The sequence below is a fragment of the Cottoperca gobio genome, chromosome 14 (assembly GCF_900634415.1).
Source record: "Cottoperca gobio chromosome 14, fCotGob3.1, whole genome shotgun sequence".
In the NCBI taxonomy this organism is placed as follows: Eukaryota; Metazoa; Chordata; class Actinopteri; order Perciformes; family Bovichtidae; genus Cottoperca; species Cottoperca gobio.
Genome location: NC_041368.1, coordinates 18,255,340 through 18,278,595, shown reverse-complemented (window position 1 = coordinate 18,278,595; position 23,256 = coordinate 18,255,340). Strand labels below are relative to the sequence as shown.

The 23,256-nt window shown below is 40.4% G+C and overlaps 1 protein-coding gene across 2 annotated transcripts in view; it reads right to left on the bottom strand.

The window, feature by feature from the left end:
• sh3pxd2b (SH3 and PX domains 2B) overlaps positions 1 to 5,624 on the bottom strand; it is a 37,673-nt gene extending 32,049 nt beyond the window's left edge. For both annotated transcript variants that reach the window (XM_029447416.1, XM_029447417.1), the window contains exons 1-2: positions 5,137 to 5,624; positions 1,914 to 1,994 (exon numbers count right to left, since the gene is read on the bottom strand). In XM_029447416.1, the coding sequence (XP_029303276.1) occupies positions 1,914 to 1,994; positions 5,137 to 5,208 (153 nt within the window). In that variant the 5' untranslated portion in view covers positions 5,209 to 5,624. The remainder of the gene's footprint in view (positions 1 to 1,913; positions 1,995 to 5,136) is intronic.
• Between the last annotated feature and the right edge of the window lie 17,632 nt (positions 5,625 to 23,256).

The window sequence follows — 23,256 nt, the reverse complement described above, 5'->3', positions numbered from 1 at the left end:
ACCACAGCCTCAAGGTGGCTTATAATATGTCATGCCAAATCTAACAGGTGATAAGAGATCGGCTTGTAATCTCTCCAGCTGGCTTTATCTACATCTCCCTCACCAGTGAGAGCCCACCTACAGGCTGTCAACACACCAGGAAGTAGCTGCATAGCATGGCAGGCTGAACACCAGCGGGGAAAGTCCCTGCTGAAAATATCTCACATATGCTCATCTGGTTCAATGCCATTGATCCGATACTGTAGGTCTTTATTAGGCCTAGTGCAACTAGTCATTTGTGCTGGTACTATGGATGAAATAAACATGGACTGATAATGTTGAAAGTGATGACAGTTAACTCTTTATCAATATAGGTGCATGTAGATGTTTTAAAAGAGGGAACAGGAGAGAAGTTGTGCTTCCTAGCACATTAATGGCATTGATCCGTTTTGATACATCAATTCTTTATCTGCTGCTTAGATTTCTGGATTTCAAAACTCATTTTCCAGTCCTCATGAAAAAAAAAACTCCCCTCTCATTGATATTTGAAGATTTCCCAATCTCCTCCTCTCACTTAGTCACATCACTCACAAAGTCTAAAAAGCAGTGCTATGGTTGGATGATGAAATCAAATGTATTGAATCACCAACACTGTGAATCTTTCCCAAAGCCTAATTTACTTTAGTTGCAATTTTCAAAACGTAAATAAATACTCTGAATTCTATATATTCAATTGAGAAGAGCTACAGAAGCCAATGACAAATGCTCCACCAACCATTCTGCCTCAATTCCAGTCCAAAATTCCAGAATTGTTAATTGGTCATACAGTGATTATTCCAGAAGAACACATACACACACATATATAGCCCCAAGTAGCATTATTGGATCATTTCTAGCACTTGTGCACTGATATACAAGATCTCCAATACACAGGTCTCCTACTACCCTGTTAGGTTAGCCATTTCTTTTAGGAAAACTTTAATTACGAGGGTTTATATTGGCACAAATACTAACGAAAAAGAAGTGTCTGTGCTTGTGTAAGACGAGTCGAGTGTCGGCACAGGTCTTACTGATTGACAGTAGTTCAACAGTGGGTATTGATTGGGCATTATCAGTAAAGAGCAGATAACAGACCATAATGTTTTTAGCCAATCTGTGTTTATTACACTACATAGCTAGACATGCACTTTTACTTTGGCATGACTTCAACAACAGAACAATGCTACACTTAAAAAACAATCATGAGTGTGATATGAGGCGATTTATAATTAACACTGTTCTTCTGAAGGCTTAAGTCAAACTAATGAATTTAGTAATAACATAGTTTATATTCGTCTGGTTACCATGACACTTACAGCCTCAGAAAAACCTTGGTGAGGCATTGTAATTCTTGATTTCATTGCTCTTGCTTTGACCATCCTAATCAATTAAAAGCAATTTAATCCAATTAGTGTTGACAGTCTGCTTTGCCTATATTGACTATGTGCTCATTAAAAGCGGTTGCCTTTCTGGGTTTCCTGGAATCCATGTTCACTAAGCTCCGACGTGGCCAGGGCCTCAGATCCATTACCTTCGAAAGACGAAGGGGAAACTAGGATACTAATGAGATTCCCTCCTTGTGCAACACACACTGCCAGCATGACGTTGGAGAATGATTCAGACATTGCTGTGGTCATCAGTGCGGTCGACACATTCATCACTGTCCTCTATTAACTTCATTGGGACATTTTCCGACTCCTCTCGCACAATATAATTACCAGTGTCAAATGGGTGGAGCAGGGTGAGCTTGGCTACAAGCACTAGGTCTACATGGGGACAGTGATGACTATGCTAGTCTTCACTGGTGGAAAAGCTATAACTTGTCACACTCCTTGCCCCCCTGTCACATACCAAGACACACAACCACACAGATACACCAGCGCACACTTACTCACCTGGAGGTCAAAGAACTTGCTGTAGCGTCTGAAAATGATTTCTGTACTGCCATCGCTCCAGGACACTTTGATGATGTAAACCTGAAAATACAAAAGACAAAAATAAGTGGAACATTTAAGCCAACAAACCAACAAACGCTATTATTGTCAACCACTTGATAAATCAAACCCCCTGGGGCATCCCCTTCTGACTCATGGTGCCAGTAATTGGCAGTGCTGTGACTCCTAGAGAGGGTAACGCGAGGAAAAGCAGAGAGCACGCTTGTCAGGCAACATCAGGCAGCAGTCACTGTCATCATCCGTTCACATGAACGCAATAGGGATATCCGATGATTTAATTTCCTAGTCCATTTGCGTCACTTCCCGCTGAAGAGGAAGTCATTATCCAGCAGATTCGACTTTGCGGTCTTTTTAAAATTGCAATTATTTGAGGAACATTGTCGTGGCAGGCACTGCCATTAAGAACTGTGCAGCCAAAGCAACAAAGGAAACATCAGTCCAAGAGTTTAATTGTTGTTACCTTTGTGGCACTAAGTTAAGTTGAACAATGTCATTTTGTGTGCATGTGCAACTGCGAAGTCCATCAGCCTCACATTATTAACAACAGTAAAATAGGTCAAACTCAGCATCCGACCAAAAGCATCCAGCCTAATCATTGCAGTCTACAGGGAACAGACACAGTTCTTAATTTTGTTCTCTAAAGAAGAAAAGGGGAGAAGCAGGGAGGTGATCGGAAACTCTGTGGTGGCTCGCTGTGTCTGGCTGAATGCTGTTGGCCCCACTCCCAGACCTTCTTGGCCTTGCTCTCTCTTTCAGGGCACTAGAGTCAGATACAGGAGCTATGTAGACCAGCAGGGTCTGTGAAGAAAGAGAAGGCTAGAACTTTAAACGATAAAAGCTTCTCTGGTCAATGAAACACTAATACTGTCTCTGAGGAATGTGCTTGTGTTTTTCCTTCATACAGGATAGGTTCAAGTCTGATGAACAGAACAGCTATAAGCTGCTTTTTGTGCACTTAACCGCACCCCCAGGTTTCTGGAAGACTTAAGGTGTCCGGCCTGCATGTGTAGGAGAAAGTACCAGAAGCACAAAACAACATGGGCTGCACCGGAGAGCAAACGGACAGATGGAGAAGACACGGGACCTCGAGAACTCTGTGTCCTTGACCACTAACACCCACAGCGGTAGAAGGTCTGTCGGTCCTTTAACCCAGGCATCATTTTCACACATTATATGGGTGCAAACCAACAAATGCATAAAGCACACACAAAAAAGGCACACACCATGTACACGGAACTAACACTAACACCTGCTATGGCCTTGGCAGTGGCTCTCACTGTTGGCGCTCTAGATCATATGATGTCATACGTGTTACTTTAAACTGACTGTGAGCACTTTTGCAGACAAATTCTCCCACATACATTTATCCTCCAGAATGATAAAAGCTCCATTGTTTAGGAATGGCAGAAAGCAAGCTTTGTCTTTTATACATTCTTGTCTCCCACACAACTTTGCTGTACCAGTGAGGAATGATTGTTGAAACTGGAAATATAATCCACATATCTTCTTCTCTGGACATATTCACTGTGACTTCACCTATCGGTTTATGGACTACGGTTTGAAAGACTCGATCTTGGCGTTTTGGCAGTTGCCATCTTGTTTGTTTGGAGTACAACCGGACACAAAATAAGACATTTTAGGCAACCAAAATGTTATAATTAACTTTCATGAACTGATAATATACTCTTAAAAAGGGTTAAAGTTGTAAGACAAACACCGACCGGTCAACAACAACAACGTGGTAGTAACCTGTCAATCACAAGGTAGCCGCGCCCTACGCTGCTTTATCATCTATTTTACTCCAAATGGGACCATCATTTACAAAATGAACATCATGCTGTACTGAATGAGACTGTGATTGTAAGCATAAACTAATTAGGAACATGTTTACTGAGGTAATAAATCAAGTGAGAAGTAGGGTTATTTTCTCATAGGCTTCTATACAATCAGAGTTCTTATTGAAACCAGCCGCCCCTCTGCCGCTCATTAGAAAAGGCATTTCCGCAATGGCTTCACTTTTAAGACTTTAACAGATTCCTTAAATCGGCACAAATACTGTATGCTAAATAGAGGGAAACTGTTAATGAGAAGATCATAGCATTATCACCTGACATTGGGATATTATCACTTTAAATATCTCCATTAACTTAGCAGTGCAGAACCAGAGCTATTCTGTGTAAATGGTCTCATTATCAATAATGCAGCTTAAAGCAGCCCATTCCAATTGAAGTAAAACCCTAAAAAAGACATAAAATAAAACTGTACATTAAAGCCTACTGTACTAAAAACCTAAAGTAATAAAACTACTAATGCCACATGGCATATGGTTTGTAATGTTTAGGCCCTGCCCTTGTTCAAACATTGCCTTGTGTTGGATATGATGACCTTAGAAACTCTGTTAGTCATACTTCCTGATTTACCAGTGCCTGTAAGTATGTTTTTCTGAGTAAATTGGAGAGCCTGAGGCATAACAAAGCTGATGCTCTATTTAAACTCATGGGGATTAGTCTGGATGTTTTGTGGACTAGATTGATTTGCCTATTAACATTTTTTCTGATGGCACACACGTGGCAGCAGGGCATATGAGAAGCACTACAAAAGGTTTAGTTAAGACTGAAGACTGTGGTAGAACTAGTACAATGCCTATATCCATATATATATATATACACATGTGGTACTGAATTGCTGGTTGTCATAGTCAGAGATGGTCAAATGTCACATGACCTTATAACGTTACCCAAAACAACAACAGACCACAATTCCTCTTGTTGCTGGTTAAATCTCAGACCCAAACAAACTGTGAATAACCTCAACATTATTTAGTAAGATGTGAATCTGAAAAACACCCAGGAACAACTTCAGCTAGACTTTTTAAGGCTGTCAAACTTCACTGTTTATTGTCTTATCTTATGTGTTGTTGGGATCTAAATACAATCTGTTTCTCCACTGATTGTGGTGCGAACAGTATTCATTATAAAACCATGAGGAGTCCAAAGAGTCTCAACAACAGTTCATCTCGGCTGGTTTGGTAAACTGTAATCTGATACTCTCTTTGTTTTTACTTTACCCGACAGGAAAAGGAGAAGAGCTGCAAAATAACCTCGATCTGTTGATCACCTGTAAGCAGCAAAGCGGTTTTGTTGTGATAATAAAGTAGTCTTACGTAGTGTTTGTTCGGATTTCTCCGTTTCTGGACATCTTGCACTGTTACTTCTAGCACGGTGCGCCGTGGCATGATGTCCTCTTCTTTACTCCTCCGTTAGAAAGAAAAACAGAATTCCCGGTTGGGTTTTTGCGAGCGATCAAACCCGGTTGAGAAAGTTTGCACGGCCACGCTTCTTTGTCATCCGCGCCGCTCAGATCCGTGACCTCTGAATGCAACAAATGCTATTGTTTCCACCCGTAAAGCTGTGTACGTCAAATGTCCTGTCCAACATTCAGCCGCTCGGGAGCCAGAAGTTAATAGTCGGTCGGTTCTTCGTTCCCCCCACCACACACACACTTCTTGTGCCTTGTCCCGTCCCGTCGACGGCTCCAACCAAACTCCCAGCCTATCCCAGCTCGCCCACTCCCTTTCGAGCAACTGCACGCTTCGTTATGGTCCCTGGACCAACCCCTCAAGCGTCAGAGCAGGAGCAAACCACAAGGCTGCAGATCACTCAGCCTCGAGTTCAATCTGTGGGTTCAACTTCAATCCATGAACTTAAAGCAGGACACACCTTACTGCGTGTAGACATATTGATCCAAACCAAACTGTGTTAATGTCCACAACATACACCTTTGTTTAAATGGGGAAAGGAAAATGAAGCATAGACAATGATTGATAAAAAATCTATGAGGCAGCACTTAAACACAGCATTGCTCAAGGGCACCTAGGCAACGCGTACTTAATATACTGTACATAAATGTACTTAATTGTATCTCTACTTTCATATTTATATATGTTGAAGATGTGTAAACAGAAGAGGAGTGTCCTGTGCGTTCAGTGTAGTGATACATGTTGATGTTGAGCTCACCACTATGGCTCCAGGGCCCCTCAGCACTTTCAGTGTGAGGGTCCTTGTGCCCCTCCGCGCTTAAAGCATGAGCTAACCGCAGGGGTCCCGGGGCCTCAGTGTGCTTCTAGTGTGAGTTAACCAGTTCTTCATAGATCTAGCCTTACCGTAACCTATCCCTGTCAGCTGCCTATATGATTTAGCTTGTTAATATATTTTAATTGGAAGGTAAGGGGGGCCCCCAAAAAACATGTGCCCAGGGCCTTTACGGTGCCATGATCTGGCCCTGACTACCGCAGTGTTCTCTGCTCAGTTGCTATAGTAATACTAATTTAATTTAATTTAATTAATTAATTCGTAATTGCTATTTATTCAAATTGGAGTGTAAGGGAGGAAGTCTTAAGCTTGGCTCACTGAGACGGCCACACATTATATAATATGTATATGTGCATGTGGTTAATGTCTGTCTATCAGTCATGAGATGATTAAAGCTGTGATGGATTCAACTGGGAAAGTGCTAATTTTGTTCCAGAAAAGTGCTTTGTAAGTAGAAAGTTGTCATTGTTTCCTAACTATTAATATCACAGTGTAAAACTGCAATTTACTGTTTTAGACGTAACTGTAATTGTTTTGTAACTAACTCAAAATCATTGCTAAATTGATCTAATGTTTACAGGTTTAAAAAAGACTAATGGTCAAGTTTGAGATTTAACTGACAGTTTTGTTGCAAAATAGCTCCATCTTTTGGTGTGTTCTAATCATTACATTGATTCTGTATATGTGGCAGTTCTGCCCGATACAGCTGATTAGCTGTAGTATCCAGACAATGTCATGACAATATGTGACTCCCCAATTTAAAATGGTCACATCCTTATTTTTACTTCCAACTGGGTTATTGGAAATATAACCATTTCAATCAAAAGCAGAAATTAAATTTATTGCATCATTCAAATATAAAGAGGTTACGTAAATAGGGTAATATGAGTCCATGTTGAGGGATGAATATTTTTTTTATACCAATGGAAAAGAAGAAAAGTATGCAAGAGGCATAGTTATTAGAAATATGTAGTTTTATCAGTTAACTTTACAAAAAAATAAACATGACATTGACAAAAATGATGATACAAAAATATACAAAAAGGCAAAAAAAAAATAGAAATGGAGATAAATGATCATCAGTCACACAAAAGATGCACGGCCATCATGAACTTACAAGAATGATGTACTTAAATTATTGTCATTAGGGGGAAACAATAATGTGAGACACTGGTTTTGAAATGCTGTGATTAGAGAGACCAAAGTCTTGTATGGCTGTATACTATAGAGAGGATGAAGAATTGGTACTGTTGCATCATGGGACATATTTTAAATGTGGTATGAACATTTAAGTGCCAGAGCTATCAAATGAAAAACGTTAGAACTAAGACAAAATGTCATAATCATCCTTAGCCATCAGGGATTCTATCTGCAGGGTCACGGGGTCAAATATTAATGGTTTTCAAAAAGTGGAACCGGTAGCATGAAAGATGATATTCAGAGGTGAAGAAGGCTCAAGGGTAATTTGAATGAGTTGAGGTCGTATATGAAATGTGACAAAGGTAAAGACGCCATAATAGATGAGAGGTTAGGGCGGTGTGTAAACTACAGCGTGGTTTTCAGGGGAACTCACTTCCGGGGATAAATAATATTGATTCGGTGCGCAGAGTGCGGTTTAGAAAGTGAAAGTGAGTGAAGTTTTTGATTCCAAGTTTTGATGGTGATGCATGAATCATAGATCAATAATGGCCTAATTCTATGCATGACCCATGGTGATGAATATACAGAAAAAAAATAGAAATGCACGGCAAATATAGCATATTATCAATATTTTGGAGACCCCCCCCCCCCCAACATTTTTACAAATAAGTTTTTCACGGGAGTTTGTGTCTTATTGGCATCCTGGGTTAGAGATCATATGAACGTTGAATGGTCAGTGCCGTCACGTATTTGCAGCTCCAGGTGTGACGTGATGCCGCAGAAGCGTTCCTGCAACGGCAACAGATAGCCCAAGGCTTCTCCCTGAACCACCGGGCCCAAGATCTTAACGCAGTGCACTGGATAAGATAGGAACAAAAAAAGATAGTTTTGTGGATATTATTGATATGTTATCATCTGAATGGACCTGTTGAAGAAAGTACTAATGCCAAGAGTGACTCAATTCATTTTACTGAAACAACTAACAATATTTTTGGCAAATGTATCCCTGTAAAATCTGGTTCTCATTCCTTTGCCTTTATTGGGTACATTTGTGAGAAAGTAGAAAGCTGTTTTTATGATAATAATAATAATAATAATAATAATAATAATAATAATAATAATAATAATAATAATAATAATAATAATAATAATAATAATAATATTTGTGCTTGTTGGAGAAAAAGCAAAGAAAAAACGTTAGCATCCCCTCTCCGTGGGCAACTGTTTCCTAAAAGCCATAAACCCCTCTTAATGCATTGTATGTAATGTGTACAGATGTATAGCACACCCGTGTTGATGAAAATGTTCCTAGACCACCCACCAAATATGAAAAATGGAGATAGCTGGCTTATAATTGCTCATTTATAAATCCAAATGGATCAACATAGGCTCAGGTCTAACCATCTCCCTTTCTCCATTCTGGAGACAAAAACAAGCACGCTGCCAACTTAGAAACAAACAACCTAAAAGTAGGCTAGTCTGCAACATCATTAAATCCTCCAAGCTCCTAATGATCAGTGTCTCAGCATTAATGTGGGTACCATGGCGAGGTAATGTGTCTCTGTGATGTCTAATCATGTCTGTGCTTTACCCCGAGATGAAAGGAGCTGACAGTACATGTGTTGTTCTGATAATAGCCTACAGTTCAATTAGGGGTAGAGGCAGAATGAGGACTAATGATGTTTACTCATCACACCAGTGCCTTATCAGCTCAGGATGCTCTCAAAATAAACTCACTCACATTTACACGGACTATACTGTACATTGCCAAGGCATGTGTGCGCTCTTCTCCCAGGCACTATCGACACAAAAAACACACAAATGCTGATGCACTGCTTTGTTCTGTAATGATGCCCATAAGTGGGGGTCATTACTCATAAACAGCCTTTGATGGGGTTTCACATACAGCTGGGTCCTGGTGTTAGAGGCAACAAAGACATGGCACTAAAGATGACGATGTCAGTTCAGTCGGTTGGTCCACCACTTTAGTCTCGACTAAAATATCTCAACAACTATTTGATGGATTGCCGTGAAATTTGGTACAAATATTCTTAGTATGACTCCAATTTACCTTAGTGAGCCCTTGACTTTTCCTCTATCTTTTCTAGCTGGCGATCGCCTGACTTTTATCAAGCAGCATCATGGGCTTTTTACAATGACCATTACAGCCTCACACAGCTGCTAGCATGGCTGTACAGTAGATTACACAGTCTTGTTGTTTATTATACAGTCATCATTTATTAAGAAGGAGCTGTTTGCTTTTATTTTATTTAATAGACGGATGTACACAAAAGTCTTGACTCTAACATTCTGGTTGATATATATTTGAACTATTTCAAAGACTGAATCTTATCAATTTAAATGCTGATTAAAAATCTCCAGAAGTTTATCTTTGCTTGCTGCACTCACTTTCAAGTCCTGCGTTGACATGTTGTCCTCCTTACCATCATTTAGAAGTTTGACCCCATCATACTGATTCCCAGCAGGCTCTTTCCGACTCACTGGACCGGCCAAAGAGCCTGAGAACGGAGCGTTGACAATACCATAGTCATCACACACCAGGTCCACTGCTTTATGTAGGTCATTACCTCTGTAAGAGGAGCGGCAGGAATTATTGGAATTACAGAACGTACACATTGCTGAAGGCCTGTTTCTAATAGTCATATTTCAAGGAAATCATTTCTAATGTCCCTCATTGGATGCAGTACATGTCTGCCTAGCACACCCAGAGAAAGCTGGACTGATCTTTTACATACATTTGGACTTTCTTGTCCCTTTAGTATAAATCATGATTACAGATTTGATTAGTAAACGGGATTAGTGCCACAAAATGACATCATCTGAAATGATTACTAAAGCGAAGATACTGTTGTCATGTCTGCCTCATAACCAGATTGATCACGCAGCAACACATGTCAGAAAGCACGGAGGGAACAGTTTGAGAGAATAAGTTTAAGTTTGAGAATTTGATCAGGAAGAATCACCTGTGGGAGTTGAAAGCTCCACAGCTGTGCACATGGCATGCCCTCACGCTGTTGTTGTGGTGACCAGCACAAAGGACACGCCAGGCTCCAACTACAGAGACAGGTTAAAAAAACAACCTAGTATTAGAAACTGTTAGTCCAATACTTTTCCTCCCAAAATAAAGCATATTTAAAGGTTGCTGTATTTCATTCTAAAAGGCCAAGCATACAAATTATATCTGGAAAAAAAACAGCAACTTTAACATCCTCTGAGTCACCTTATGTTCTATTCTTATGGAAACAAGGCCAATTACAGCAGAAAGACACTAATCAAATGTAATTTATTGCTGCTTTAATGTACGTGGTATGTCAGACATTGATTTAGCCTCTTACCCACAATAACACACTGTCATGACTCAGACAGGAAAGAATCGTGCACAAACCTTTTGAGCCTCCTTGACAAAGCAACAGCAGTGTGTTTGTGCGGATGTTTGTGAAAGAAGTGTCTGAAGTAGCTCATCTCTCACCAAGCGTTAACCTTTGTAGTTTTTGCATATGTGCTGCTATGTGTTTGCATTCATGTTTAACCGTGTCACTATACCTGGCATACAACACTGCCGCGTCTTGGCCCCTGAGCACTTGTCTTTCAGGTATCTCCCTGGGCAGATGTATCGGTTAGGCTGACAGATGCCTCCCAGTCTCGTGCAGCTGATGTCCCCCTTTGGTCCTATGGGAGATGTCTCACTTCCTGTCTTCTTGAAGTTCTTCCTTGGAGCCACAGCATTGGGTGAAGACCCAATGCTGTGGCTCCAAGGAAGAACTTCCGTCATTTGCTGTTGTGGAATTTCTCTTCACCTTGATGTTAGTCAGCATTCTTCTCAGGGCTTTGAATTTCTTCAACTTTCCTCTTTTCATGTTCTAAAGCACAACCTAACATGACGTCTTAAGCAGAGATGAAAGGTGCTCAGAGAGTTAGGGGGGAGGGTTAACAATGAGAGTTTTGCCCCGTAGAAATCATCACTCAAAACAGTGTATGGTAAATACTTATCAGAGAGAATCTGAGCTAAAGATCTAAGAGACACTGAGATGATTTTACTGTCCGTGTTCAAATCTACACTCAGCAGTTTGCAGTGCTGTTGAACTGTATCATACAGAGAGGCCAAAGTAACTTTGGACAAAGTAATAGAAACACTTGCCAGTTACAAAACAATGCAAATCAGCAGCACCACAAACTACAGCCTCCAAAATAATAATTCAGTTGAATCCAAGCATCTATCTACTTCTATCTATTTACAGTCATCACACGTTCATTTAGATTGTAAGTGGATTCACTTTAAATCTCAACAACCAAATCACAAGAAATAAAAAAGAAAGACAACTAAATTACTACTCCCCAAAATGTCCTGATGCTGAAGTAAATTTGATAAATTCACAGCAGTCACACTAACTGCGGATTGCTTTAAAACTCATAAAAAACCCTGAGATGTAATAAAGAAAGCTGGAAAAGCTTTAATGACTTCATAGAAATTGCTTTTGATTATTTCTATAAAGAACTTTTGTTAGACGTGGTTATTCATAACCACGTCATAACACATAACATTCTTAACAAAGAATTTTATTACGTCTTAGCTCACCGCCTGGGCACTCTGGGAACTGTGTTACTTGTCCATAAAGACAGACAGAGTCAAAGTTCAGTTATTCATAGGGTGTTTTTATTCTGACAGAATACTAATCATCCTGCTCAGACATGAGTCTTTGATCTTCATTAACTCTATTAACCTCAGAGGCACAGAAAATATTTCAATCCCGCTGCCCCGGCACAGGAACACATGCTGGGCTCAGTGATTGAAAGAAGCTGCTTATCACCAGAAAGCCTTAATGACGGGGAGAATGTCAGGCAGGATCGCAGGCTGTGTCACAGAAAAGCAATTTTCCTCAGCATGTGAACTAAAATTAGAAATGTTCTGAGACAAAAATGTAAGTGTGCCTGTTGCTTGGAGTAGGGGTACTGGTGTTGTTAGCGCATTGCTGGGGTGGTTGCTCCATTGTGGGGCTGCTAGGGTGTTACATACTTTAATTTAATTCAAATTTAATGTTCAGATTTTTTGACCAGGTAAATGGTTGCTAGGGTGTTTGGCATGGTTGTTATGGCATTTAGAGGCATATCCACTGAATTCAAAACAGTCTGACTTTTCTTTAACCAAGATGTTGAAACTTTCAACTCCTTACTCTGTCAGACAACACACACTACTATCCTTGCACTTATTAAGTGTGCATTGTTATAATCGTTCCATCTTGCTGATTTGACACAATTTTAAAGTAACCAAAAGAAGGGATTTTCAGTCAGAGAGCATCAACAGTTAATCTAATCTAATCTCAACGCATTAATGCAAACAGAGACACACATAAATCTCTGTTCTGATTGGCTGTCATGTGTCTATTAACTTCACTTGACATACATACTTCTGGGTACCTCTCTCATGGAAAGTGGAGAGTGAGAGTTGCTTCCTCTGTGTGGCATTACTCATTTTATCTCTGCAACAAGATGGCTGTCTCATTTTGATGTTGCTCAGATTCAGAGTGTGCCTTAAGCTTTGCAGTAAAATGCAATTATGTAATGTTGCATTAAGCATTCAATCATGCTTTAAATGTCTCATCCACTTGCGCCGACACACAGTCACTCCAGCAAAAGGCCCGAGAAACCCTCAAGGTTTATGTTTACAGAAGTTTACAGTCTCCTAATAGGGCACCGTTCATGGTAATCTCCAGGGGTAGGCGGATATTTATACACCATCTATTGCTTCTGTAATAGGAATCTTATTAGTGAACACTGGGATGGCAAAATGTTTGCCTATACATGCATGTTTGTGCCTGTGTTTAATATTAATTTAATACTGTAACTTTACATAAATAATCCAGGCAGTTATGATGCATGTTAAAACTTGTATGGTGTACATTTAGCATACAGTAGGCTACTTGCAGCATACTAGCAGCGCTGCAATGAGACATAATCTCAACAGCTTTCCTATCATCAGGTCAGAACCTCAAAAATCTTCAGAAAAATTAAAAAACTTATTCCATCTAGTCAGCTAAGTGCCCCATTGGTGTCATTCTCATATAAAGCAGCTTGCAAATATGCATATTAGAGTTATTAATACAAACAAATGTCACACTAAGAATCAGATATGTAACGTAATCTTGCACACTGACTCAGTTTATATCTATCTGAAATACACAGAAATATACTAAATAAGCATTTCTGACTGAATACTGCTCTTATTATGGAGAGAAAAGGTAACTATAAGTACAAGTCTTACAGAGAAGGTGTAGTGTGGTGGCCGGCGCAGTGGGCAAAAACACAAAGCAGCGACTGTTGGAAAACCAGCCCGCTGTGGAAGCTGTAGTCCCTGGGCCACAGGACGTTCCCCCACTGTCAATATTGATATTGGCCTTTAGAAAACACATCCATTTACTTCCTGGAAAAGGCTGACTTTATTGACTTTTGTTGCCATACTGGAAGTTACACGGGGCTAGTTATTGGCCTCTGAGAAAAAGCAGCTGGAAGTATGGCTTGAACAAATATCCATTTGAGAAGAGTTAATACCAACTGAGCAACAGCATTGACACGTTTCATTTTAATCTCGATACCAGCTGCGACAGTGACGCTGGTATTGCTTTCACCTTGGGAGTCTGTGTGTGCGTGTCGTCGTGGTCCTGCAGAGCTGCAGAGGGTTTGAGTACTTTGCTAGGTGTTTTATTTTTCTGTGTGTCTGTCTTTGGACAGATTTTGTAACGTCGCAACCGTGCAAGATGCAGTCAGGAAACTTCACAGATGTATAGTTGAGATAGAAATGAAGGCAGAGATCGAAGATGGGCGTGGTCCGGGTAAAGGGGGGGGCGAAAGGGCCATTGGTCCCCCTACTTTACTCCGCTACTTTAAGCCCCGGGGCCAAGATGGCGTCACAAAACTTTACTGATGTGCTGAGATCAAAATTCAATTTGAATTTTAGTAGAAGATAAAGAAGTGGGAACAGGCCATTGGCCCCCCGTACTGAATGCAATGAGCCTGGTTAGGCGTCACGGCTGGTCTCTTGTTTTTTCTTTACTTTGCAATATTTTTCACATCACAAAATGATAGATCATGCACTATCACAGCCTCATATGACATATCATTGATTTACTTTGCTTCAGTAAGTCTCAATCATCATTTTTTTTGACAAAGATTATTATGTATTTGTTTCTTTTTCTTTAAGCATATTGCACTTTTGTTAATATACTTATAGTTAAAGGACGCTCTTCAGAAGAATCACTGTTCATAATACTTTTAGGGGGTTATAGATTTTATCATGCATGTTCATTTGACTGAGAGGGACATTTTATTACAGTTATATTGCAACCCTTTCTGGAAAATGTGTTTATACACTTGTTTGTTTTCCCAATTTCATTGGTGCCGTGTAATGTAGTTACTGCCTGGATTATGTTCACATGCATGTCAGGCAGTTAGTATAATATCAACTGCTACAAAGCGGCAATACATAATTATAGCATCAATCTTTGTGCCAGTCCAAAAATGCAGTATATGAGTTGACATTTTTACTGCAGCAACTGTACAGTAAACATGCAATAAAGACTGGGACTCCGTTCATGGCACCCTTCCATACATACTCATTAGTATGTGCAGTGCAGTCAGCAGGCGTAGGATTGTTGTGTCAAGTCTCACCGCTGTGTGCCCTCACGCTGTCAAATCCTGGCTTATCCAGGAGACAAAAAAAAAAAAATTCATTATTCTCCATGCATGAGCCTGGCACTTATTATGAGATAATTAGCTTTAAGGCCTCACATAATGCAATGGAAGTCAATCAATGGTATGAATGTGATCCCCTCCCAGTGGAAGGGTGCAAAGTAGGTACATGAATGAATGCAGTAAAGCACGTGGGTGGAGGGTATTTAAGAGTGTGCTTTGTGCAGCACATACATGGCCGAGAATCAGATTTCTTCAAGGTTATGTGGATGGTAATCCAGCACTTTGAATTGGATTACCATCCTTGTAACCTTCAGGGAAACTATGTGAAGGATATTGTTTTCTGATTCGGTTCATAAAACAATGTGAAAGCCCATATAAATGTCTCTTTATTTCAGAGATTCTACATATTTACTTACAAAATAGCCGACGAAGAGCAAACTCGTCTTAGCGGGCATGAACATAAAGATGATTCAAGTATTATAGAAGTTAGTAATTATGAGCAACTCAAACATCGCCACTTTTGTTCCTTTTTTAATTAATTTCAGTGTCCAGAAATGAAGGGTTATTTGATTTTCGTTCCCTTATTCATATTTCCCTTCATCTGTATGTCCAAGTGTATCTTGCTCTACTGATGTATTGTGGTGCAGATGAGGTCACTGCAGAATTTAAATGCTTTTATTCTAATTCAGAGCCGGTTACTCTCTCTGAATTACAATGTACTGAGTGTACGGGGAATGGGCTCAATAGTGGTCGGTGGAGAGTTGAGCCTTTTGCAGCCAGACAGCTTTGATAATCAAATATCTGGGCGAAGGATTACACTGATGGCCCGTATGGCTTGGAATTTGAAAAGGAGAAAGGGAATTAGGGAGCGAGAGAGTCCAATAAAAGACGGAGAATAGGGGAAGAATAATAAGAGATGGAGAGTGAGTGAGTGAGTGAGTGAGTGAGTGAGTGAGTGAGTGAGTGAGTGAGTGAGTGAAGGAAGGAAGGTAGGGGAGGGGGAGAGAGAAAATAGGCAGAGAAAACTTGAAAGACAGACGGAGATGGGGATAAAAAAAAAAAAAACACGAAGATGAAGAAAGAAAGACAGAGAGCTAGATAAACAGAAGAGGAGAACGAAGCGCTAGAAGCTCCAGCCAGGCTACCTGCCTGCATCCTAAACACTCTCGGAGTGAAAGAAAGGCTTGTGATGACTCTTTGAGAACCCTTTGACAAACATGGCTACTTAAATAGAAACACGCGCCACATTCTTCAAACTCCTGAGAGAATAGGAATGACATTTCACTCCGGCTTCTCCGTCAGTTGGCTCTGGCATTTCAACGAGAAGGAGTAGAGATGCCACAAGTGTTTCCTAGCAACAGTTCGCTGCAAAAAACCTCCTCCAATAACACACCCCCCTTTAAACTCCCTCCTTCCCTGAGATACGAGTTGCAGCAATGCACCACTAGCCTCAGACCTGAAATACATTCTAATTCTCCTGACTCTCCCTCCCTCTCCCTCCTGTTTCCTTCAGCAAACTGCCAAACTGCCTGCATCAAATCACTTTCAGGCCCGCTGTCATCTGTAAAGAAAAAGCACACATTGAGGCTTTCCCCCGTGAAGGTTGAAGGCACTGCAACTGTTTGCAGACAGAATATCGAAAGAATGAAGCGATATTTCATCCTTTTATAAGCTGAGCGTCGGCCGAGCAGGAGCCTGACTTTCACCCTTTCATTTTGTTTTGGCCGCGAGTCTTTCTGCTGCTCAGGTGAAAGGGACATCTCACAAAAACAGACTTGTGAAAAGGCTCTGTGGTCTGTGGATGGTTCGGGACTGCTCGGTGGGTCTAAATCAGCTTTCTCAGCCCAGTGACACCCACTTGGCTCTGTCGATTTGTAAACATATTTGTAAGGGTTCTGGGAGCAGGTGTTTAGACAGCCTGAGCAGACAAACAGAGCAGCATAGGGCAGGAGAGGAACAGTGCGACGCTGGTGGCAGCAGACAGGGGGCACCAAAGTCTGAATAATGTGTTCTACTAAAAGCATTTCCATGTCTGCCAAGGGAGGGCTTTCAAAGGGCGTTAGTGGATGGGCTGAAGTCTGGTCACACGTCTATGTCTCTTTCTAAGTCTGCAGGGAGCAAAACAACAACATTTAGGCAGAGCATATCCTTTAAAGTATACAAATGTCAACCCATGTCCTTCATGCCTCTCGTGAATTTCCATCAACCTACAGTACAAGTTAAAAGCCGACCTGAGCAACAAGCAGACAACAAAGCAGAATGTGACTGGAATGATAAGGCCCTTCAGCTTCAAAGGCATGGGCTAGCATTCAATCTGATATTCTCCATCGGATTTTACACAGCTTGAGATCCACTACACTGAGCACTGTTGCCACAAGTACAAAATGGTATAAAAAAAGTACAGAGGGAGAAGTCATATGGTTCCAAAACGCAGCAATGTCTATTTTTCCTCGTTTATTATCCTATGATAATGTTGTTTTCTGTAATTATAGTTGGAAACTGCTGTGCATCTTATCTTTTTGTGTTCAAACACATGGCTCCACTTGACACTTTAACCTTTAAGATTCGCTACATTTTGCTTCACAACTTTCATTCTGAATTAATACACAACAAATACAGCGTTGAAAGAGCGGAAATATGACAAAGTAGTTCTAGTTTGTTGGAGAGCGAAAGAAAGCTTAAACTTCAAGGACCGAAGTCTTTGAATTGTGCAGTGGACTCAACGGCGGTGGCGAATGTGATAGGCCAAGACAATGAATGTCACGCATGACACGGACAATCGTGTACTGATCAAAGCCCAGTTTCATGAGTGCAGAGCAGAGTGAGAATATCAAACACAGCAAGGAGGTTGGCTAAATCATATCCCCTCGCTTTGATGAGGAAGAAGACAGAGGTACGCAGCGGAAGATGAGGTGGAGCAGGGGAATAAATGAATTAACATAGAGCGAAGTCACTGCTGAAAAACATCAGCCGTATCACCCTCTCTAGGATCTGATCCCACGGGGGTTTTCTTTGAAGAAAGAGTGTGATTCAGGTTCACTCGTTACGCAGCGGTGATATAGCCATGTGGGAAACATATATATATACCACAAAAGCCTCACGCCTTTCAGTCACAGGAGTGCAGAATAATGTTGGCGGTGTTCAGGATTTATCTGCAAAAGTTGAAATGAGACCGAGGTATTCTGCTCATCACGAAGCTCATCCCAGGTGTGAAATGTGGCAAAGCACGACGCAGCAGCCGCTGGATCGATTAGCCTGCACTGTGAGGTTGCATTGATGAGTGAACAACAAAGACGCCCCTCTTCTTCACATTACAGATTGTTGCTGCAAGCTCTTATGGGCCAAACAGACCCTTTTGTAAGTGAGGACAATACATTAAAGTAAGTTCAAAAAGTCTCTCCGTCCTGTCTGGCTCCTGCTCTCAACCAAGCAACATCTCATTTAAAGTCTCTTCATTAAGAAGTACCTAATTGCAGCCACATTATCTATAATTACAGTGTTTTTACATCAGGCTTCCAATATAAAACTCCTTCAACGCAGCTTCGATGTATAATTAGCCTTAGTAAGCACCTACTACACACATAATGAGAGAGAAATTGATACTAATACACCTGTCTACCAAGAAAGGGAAAACGTAGGGTCTATAAAGACACAATAAACCTTTTAACAGGGATGATTATTGTTTAACTGAACACTACACGTTGATCCCTTGCTGGGATAATACTCAGCTGAACAGAGGGGTGTGAGTAAAAAAGAGAGCGTCTCTGTTATGCATCAGTGAAATAAGAATAGCCAAAGAAAAAGGTTGATATGTGCATGTTATGGACAATCAAGGCAGGGCACTGTCTTGGGGCCGCAGAGAATTGAGAGGGCTTCCGAAGAATGACTGATTGACTGATTTTTTACAGCTAGAGCAAAAATAGCCCTCCTAAAGTCACTGCTGCAATGACATCAACCTGCAAACCTCCCTACAAAAGCCCATATTTCACTCTGGTATATATGCCTACTGTGTTCAGTTTGTTTTGAAGCAGAAAATCTAATCCTGACATGCAAAATGAGCAGTTGTCCTTCAAGCAGCCCCAAAAACAAAGAGAAGAAAGTGGAAGAAACACAAACAGTATAGTGCCGCGGGTGGAGCAGCAACTGAGCAGCATCCTAAAGATGTAACGTTTACAGATTCATGTTTTTTATCATTTACTACGAGACATTTAGCACTGGGTGCTCGCTTGCTTTAGGAGTCTTTTATGCAGAGTTATATAACAAAAAGCAGCATTTATATAACCCTGGGCTTTCCCCTTTTCTGGTTAAAGTTAAGAAAGGGCTTAACGTCAGACCATAATCACCTCTGAAGAGTTGTAAGATAGACAGTGGGATCACTTTGCATGGTCACCTGTTGGCAGTGTCATCTCAGGAATACTTTGGGGGGGTGAAATGGTCGACGGCTTCCTCTGTCACATCTTCCTCTCACTGTGGTGAAACTCAGGTTTTTGTTTGGCCAGAAGATGGCAGTAATAATCCACCAGAGGAGGCCACTGAGGCAGGCAGGATGCACATTGCCACAGCAGGAATCTCATAGGTTAATTACATAGCACTCTCATGCCAGGGAATGTGATCATTCAAACAGTACCTAACTGGCAAGAAGAACAGAGACAGATCAGGAGAGAAGAAAATGTGTGTGAGAGATAGCAAGTACTGCAAATAGAGAAATCTTTTGTTTTGCTAGCTCATAATTGTGTTACTGTTTGCTTGCTAATAATACGTACGCATAATCTCAAAGTCATTACAGCGTTCAGTGCCTCTTTTTCTACACCTGTCCATAGTGATGACAGGCGAGACAGATTTAACCACCGATTTTAAGAGGAAGGAAGAATAACTAAGATTGAATGTGTGCTAACAGAGATAGTAGATAAATAATAAATCAGAGATGTCACAGTAAAACGTCATGCACGGCCTCAAATGAGGTTGAGGATGGGGACATGGGCTTTCTAACTACTAACATTAATACATACATATTGAAATGGATGCAGATTACAATAATTGGGATGTGATGTTGTTGATTTAAAGGCTTTGTGCACCAAGAAATAAAGATATGCAAATATTTCTAGTACATAATGGCCATGAAGAGATCCCTTCCAAAAGCAATTTCACTGTAAATGATGGGGGGACAAAATCTACAGTCCTTATTTTTTTGTGCAAAAATGCATTCATAAATTTAGCTGAAGCTAATATCAGGCAATAAAAGTCTGAGATAGATTGCTAATTTAATTATACTGTATAATAAAGTCTTTTTTAGCTTAATGCGTTTCCCGATTGAGCTGCAGAATAGGGATATTAACACAATGAGAAACATTTTATACAATAACACTGTGTACTTTAGAAGATAAGCACCTGATTCCTAGAATTATGGCTAAAGAACAATTACAGCGATTAAATAACTTTTCATGTAGGCTTCTGAGTATTGTTAGAAAATGTAAACGTATCTTTAAATGTAAGCCAAAACACTTTTATTTCAATCAGGGGAGACTAGTTTAGCGACTGAACTAATGGTGTAGACTCAATCTGGTGTTGATGCCCCGTGATGAGCTCTGATGGTGGCGGGGGAGGTTTATGTTGGTGGTTGGCATTACTGTCAGGGGCTGGAGGCAGCTGGCTAGCGGTGCAGTTAACTGGATGGAAACGGCAATGGCAATTATCATGTATGCGAGGGTCAGTTAGAGGATTGATACTTTCAAGGTTGCTTGATTAGATGAAATAAACAAAATGAGTTGACTTTTAACTGCCAGACTAATACAGCGAAACTGCCACGGGCTGCCAATGCTTACCACAATCAGTCTCTTGTGGGTGGATCCATTGTTTTGTAAGTTCAAAGTCTTCCATGGCTGTTGCAGTTGGGGCTCATTAGTCTTTTATTTTAGCATCAATATGATGGGCTACATTACATCTATTTACACAATATGCTGAAATTGTCTCCATGTGTAATTATCTGTGCCAGGCTTGAGCCTGCGGGCTGGATCATGTGTTCGGTCATGTGTGTGTGTGTGTGTGTGTGTGTGTGTGTGTGTGTGTGTGTGTGTGTGTGTGTGTGTGTGTGTGTGTGTGTGTGTGTGTGTGTTTGTGTGTATCTGGCCGTCTGTCTGTCCACAGCTAATCATGCATATTACTAAACTCATCAGCCTAATATGTTTTGAGCTCATTGCTTTTGGTGATTCTTTTTGAAAAATCCTATTTTATTGACTGATTTATACCGTCATTGACTGCCGACTCTTAAATATCAGAAAGGGGCAGCAAGGGATCAACAACTGGGATTAGGAAATGTTCCTTTCCACATTTGCACACCTCTGTGTGAGCCAGTTGTATTTCATCTACAGTATTTTTCATCAACAGTGATGCATATGATCGTGGCTGATTAAGGCAGTGCATGTGGCGTACACATCACATCTTGGCATAGCGAGTGTGTGGTTGAGAGAGAGAGAGAGAGAGAGAGAGAGAGAGAGAGAGAGAGAGAGAGAGATAGATAGAGAGGTGGCTGTGCTCAGGGAAGACAATTGTTGGCGCTCAGAGCAGAGGGAAAGGTTAGCAGTGAAGCCGTCTCGCGGCAGTACATGTTCAGCGTAGGTTAAAGTTTGCCTATGAATAAACACTGCAAAAATACTTATTAATACCCAAGTTCATGTGCCATGCTTCCTAGCTGCTGGGCAAAAGTGAAGAGAGACGTTGTGGTATTTATATATCAGTGTAATATATAAATTCGATAGTTTGATCCATGGCCCCTGCAATGGCCCCAAAGCCACCTGGAGCTATGTGAGAGTACACATGAATGTTCATCGCTCCTGATGAGCAGGTGGCACCTTGTGGTCTAGACTAGGGGCTAAACAAGAGTGAGTTTGTATTGATTCAAACAAACATTACTGCGGTGGTTGTTGTGATCTGCAATATACTGAGTGCTCTCTACTACTAAAGGAAAAAAAGAAGGGTTGATAAAGAACTCTGACTAATTAAACCTAAGTTAACATTAAGGTTAAGGTCAAGGCATGCGTTGGGGAAGTTAACTACACCTTAAGGGTAGAGTTTCAGTTATCTCGCTGACCTTTACTGCTCCCACATTGTTTTTCTGGGAAGTGCCACCGTATCTTCACCCCACAATCTTATTGTGTAAAACCATTTCACTCGGAGCTGGCGACTTCATGAATATCAAACTCTGCATCCAGCTAGAGAACTCTGTGCTAGTGTATGAAATATTAACAGCTCGCCTGCTGAAACTTTTTTATAAAAGCTCATGAATGCTCGATTAATGTCTTTGCATAGTACGCAGCCTCTCTTTCGATTCAGTCTTTGCAAGCACCGCATATAAATGACGCAAAATAGTTTTAACATTCCCATTGGCAAAAAAAACGCACCATAAAACAAATCAGAATTTGCAATGGAGTGATCTACAGTGATCTTTCATATATGTACATACGTTTTTTGTTATTATTGTTTTAACTCAAATTGTATATAATACTAAATTGTATACAGTACTCCTATTTTAAAATATTTTATATATATATATTATTATTTTTGACTGCTGAGCTGACATGCTGTCTCTCTCGCACACATGTCATTGTACCGTTGACCCTGTGTTAACCTACATATGACAAATAAAAAACGTAAAAGTTAATTGACATTTTAGTCAAAAACCTAAGACAAAAAAATAATCTTGGGTTAATCAGGACCTCATATGAAGCTTCTTGTATTAAAATACACTTTTAAAAGAAGATTTGATATATGTATTGATAGTACATGATGTACTTTCAACAAAATAATGAATTTATGTACTTTCCTTGATATACAGTTGTCAATACAATTGCTAATTGAAATTGACTGAATGTTGTTTTTTTTGCAAGAAAACAGCTGCAAGGAAATTCTCAATTGGTATTGACATTTATAGTAATGATAAAAAGCCTGTTCATAAAGGGTAAGACAAAGTAGTTTATGTTGTGTTTCATAAACACAAGAAAACATGTTTACATTTATGCAGTCAACTCATGGAGCGGAAAATGAGAAGATAAATATAAGAGAACGGGCAATTTTTTACAAGATTATAGATGTTCATAACATTGTGTGCACTGCTTTAATGATTCATGTGTATTTGTGTGTCTGTGTATATACATATCTAGAAAGAAAGAACAATGTTAAATGAACCAGAGAGCCATGAAGAGAGAGAGAGAGCAGTTACAATGTGTTCTAATGGGCCGGGAGTCAATATGGGCTGGAAGCATGGACATTGTTAACAGGGGTCATTAGTGTCACCACAGTCAGACATAAACAGTATAGAGAATGCACAAAGGTACCTTTTTCCCCCTATT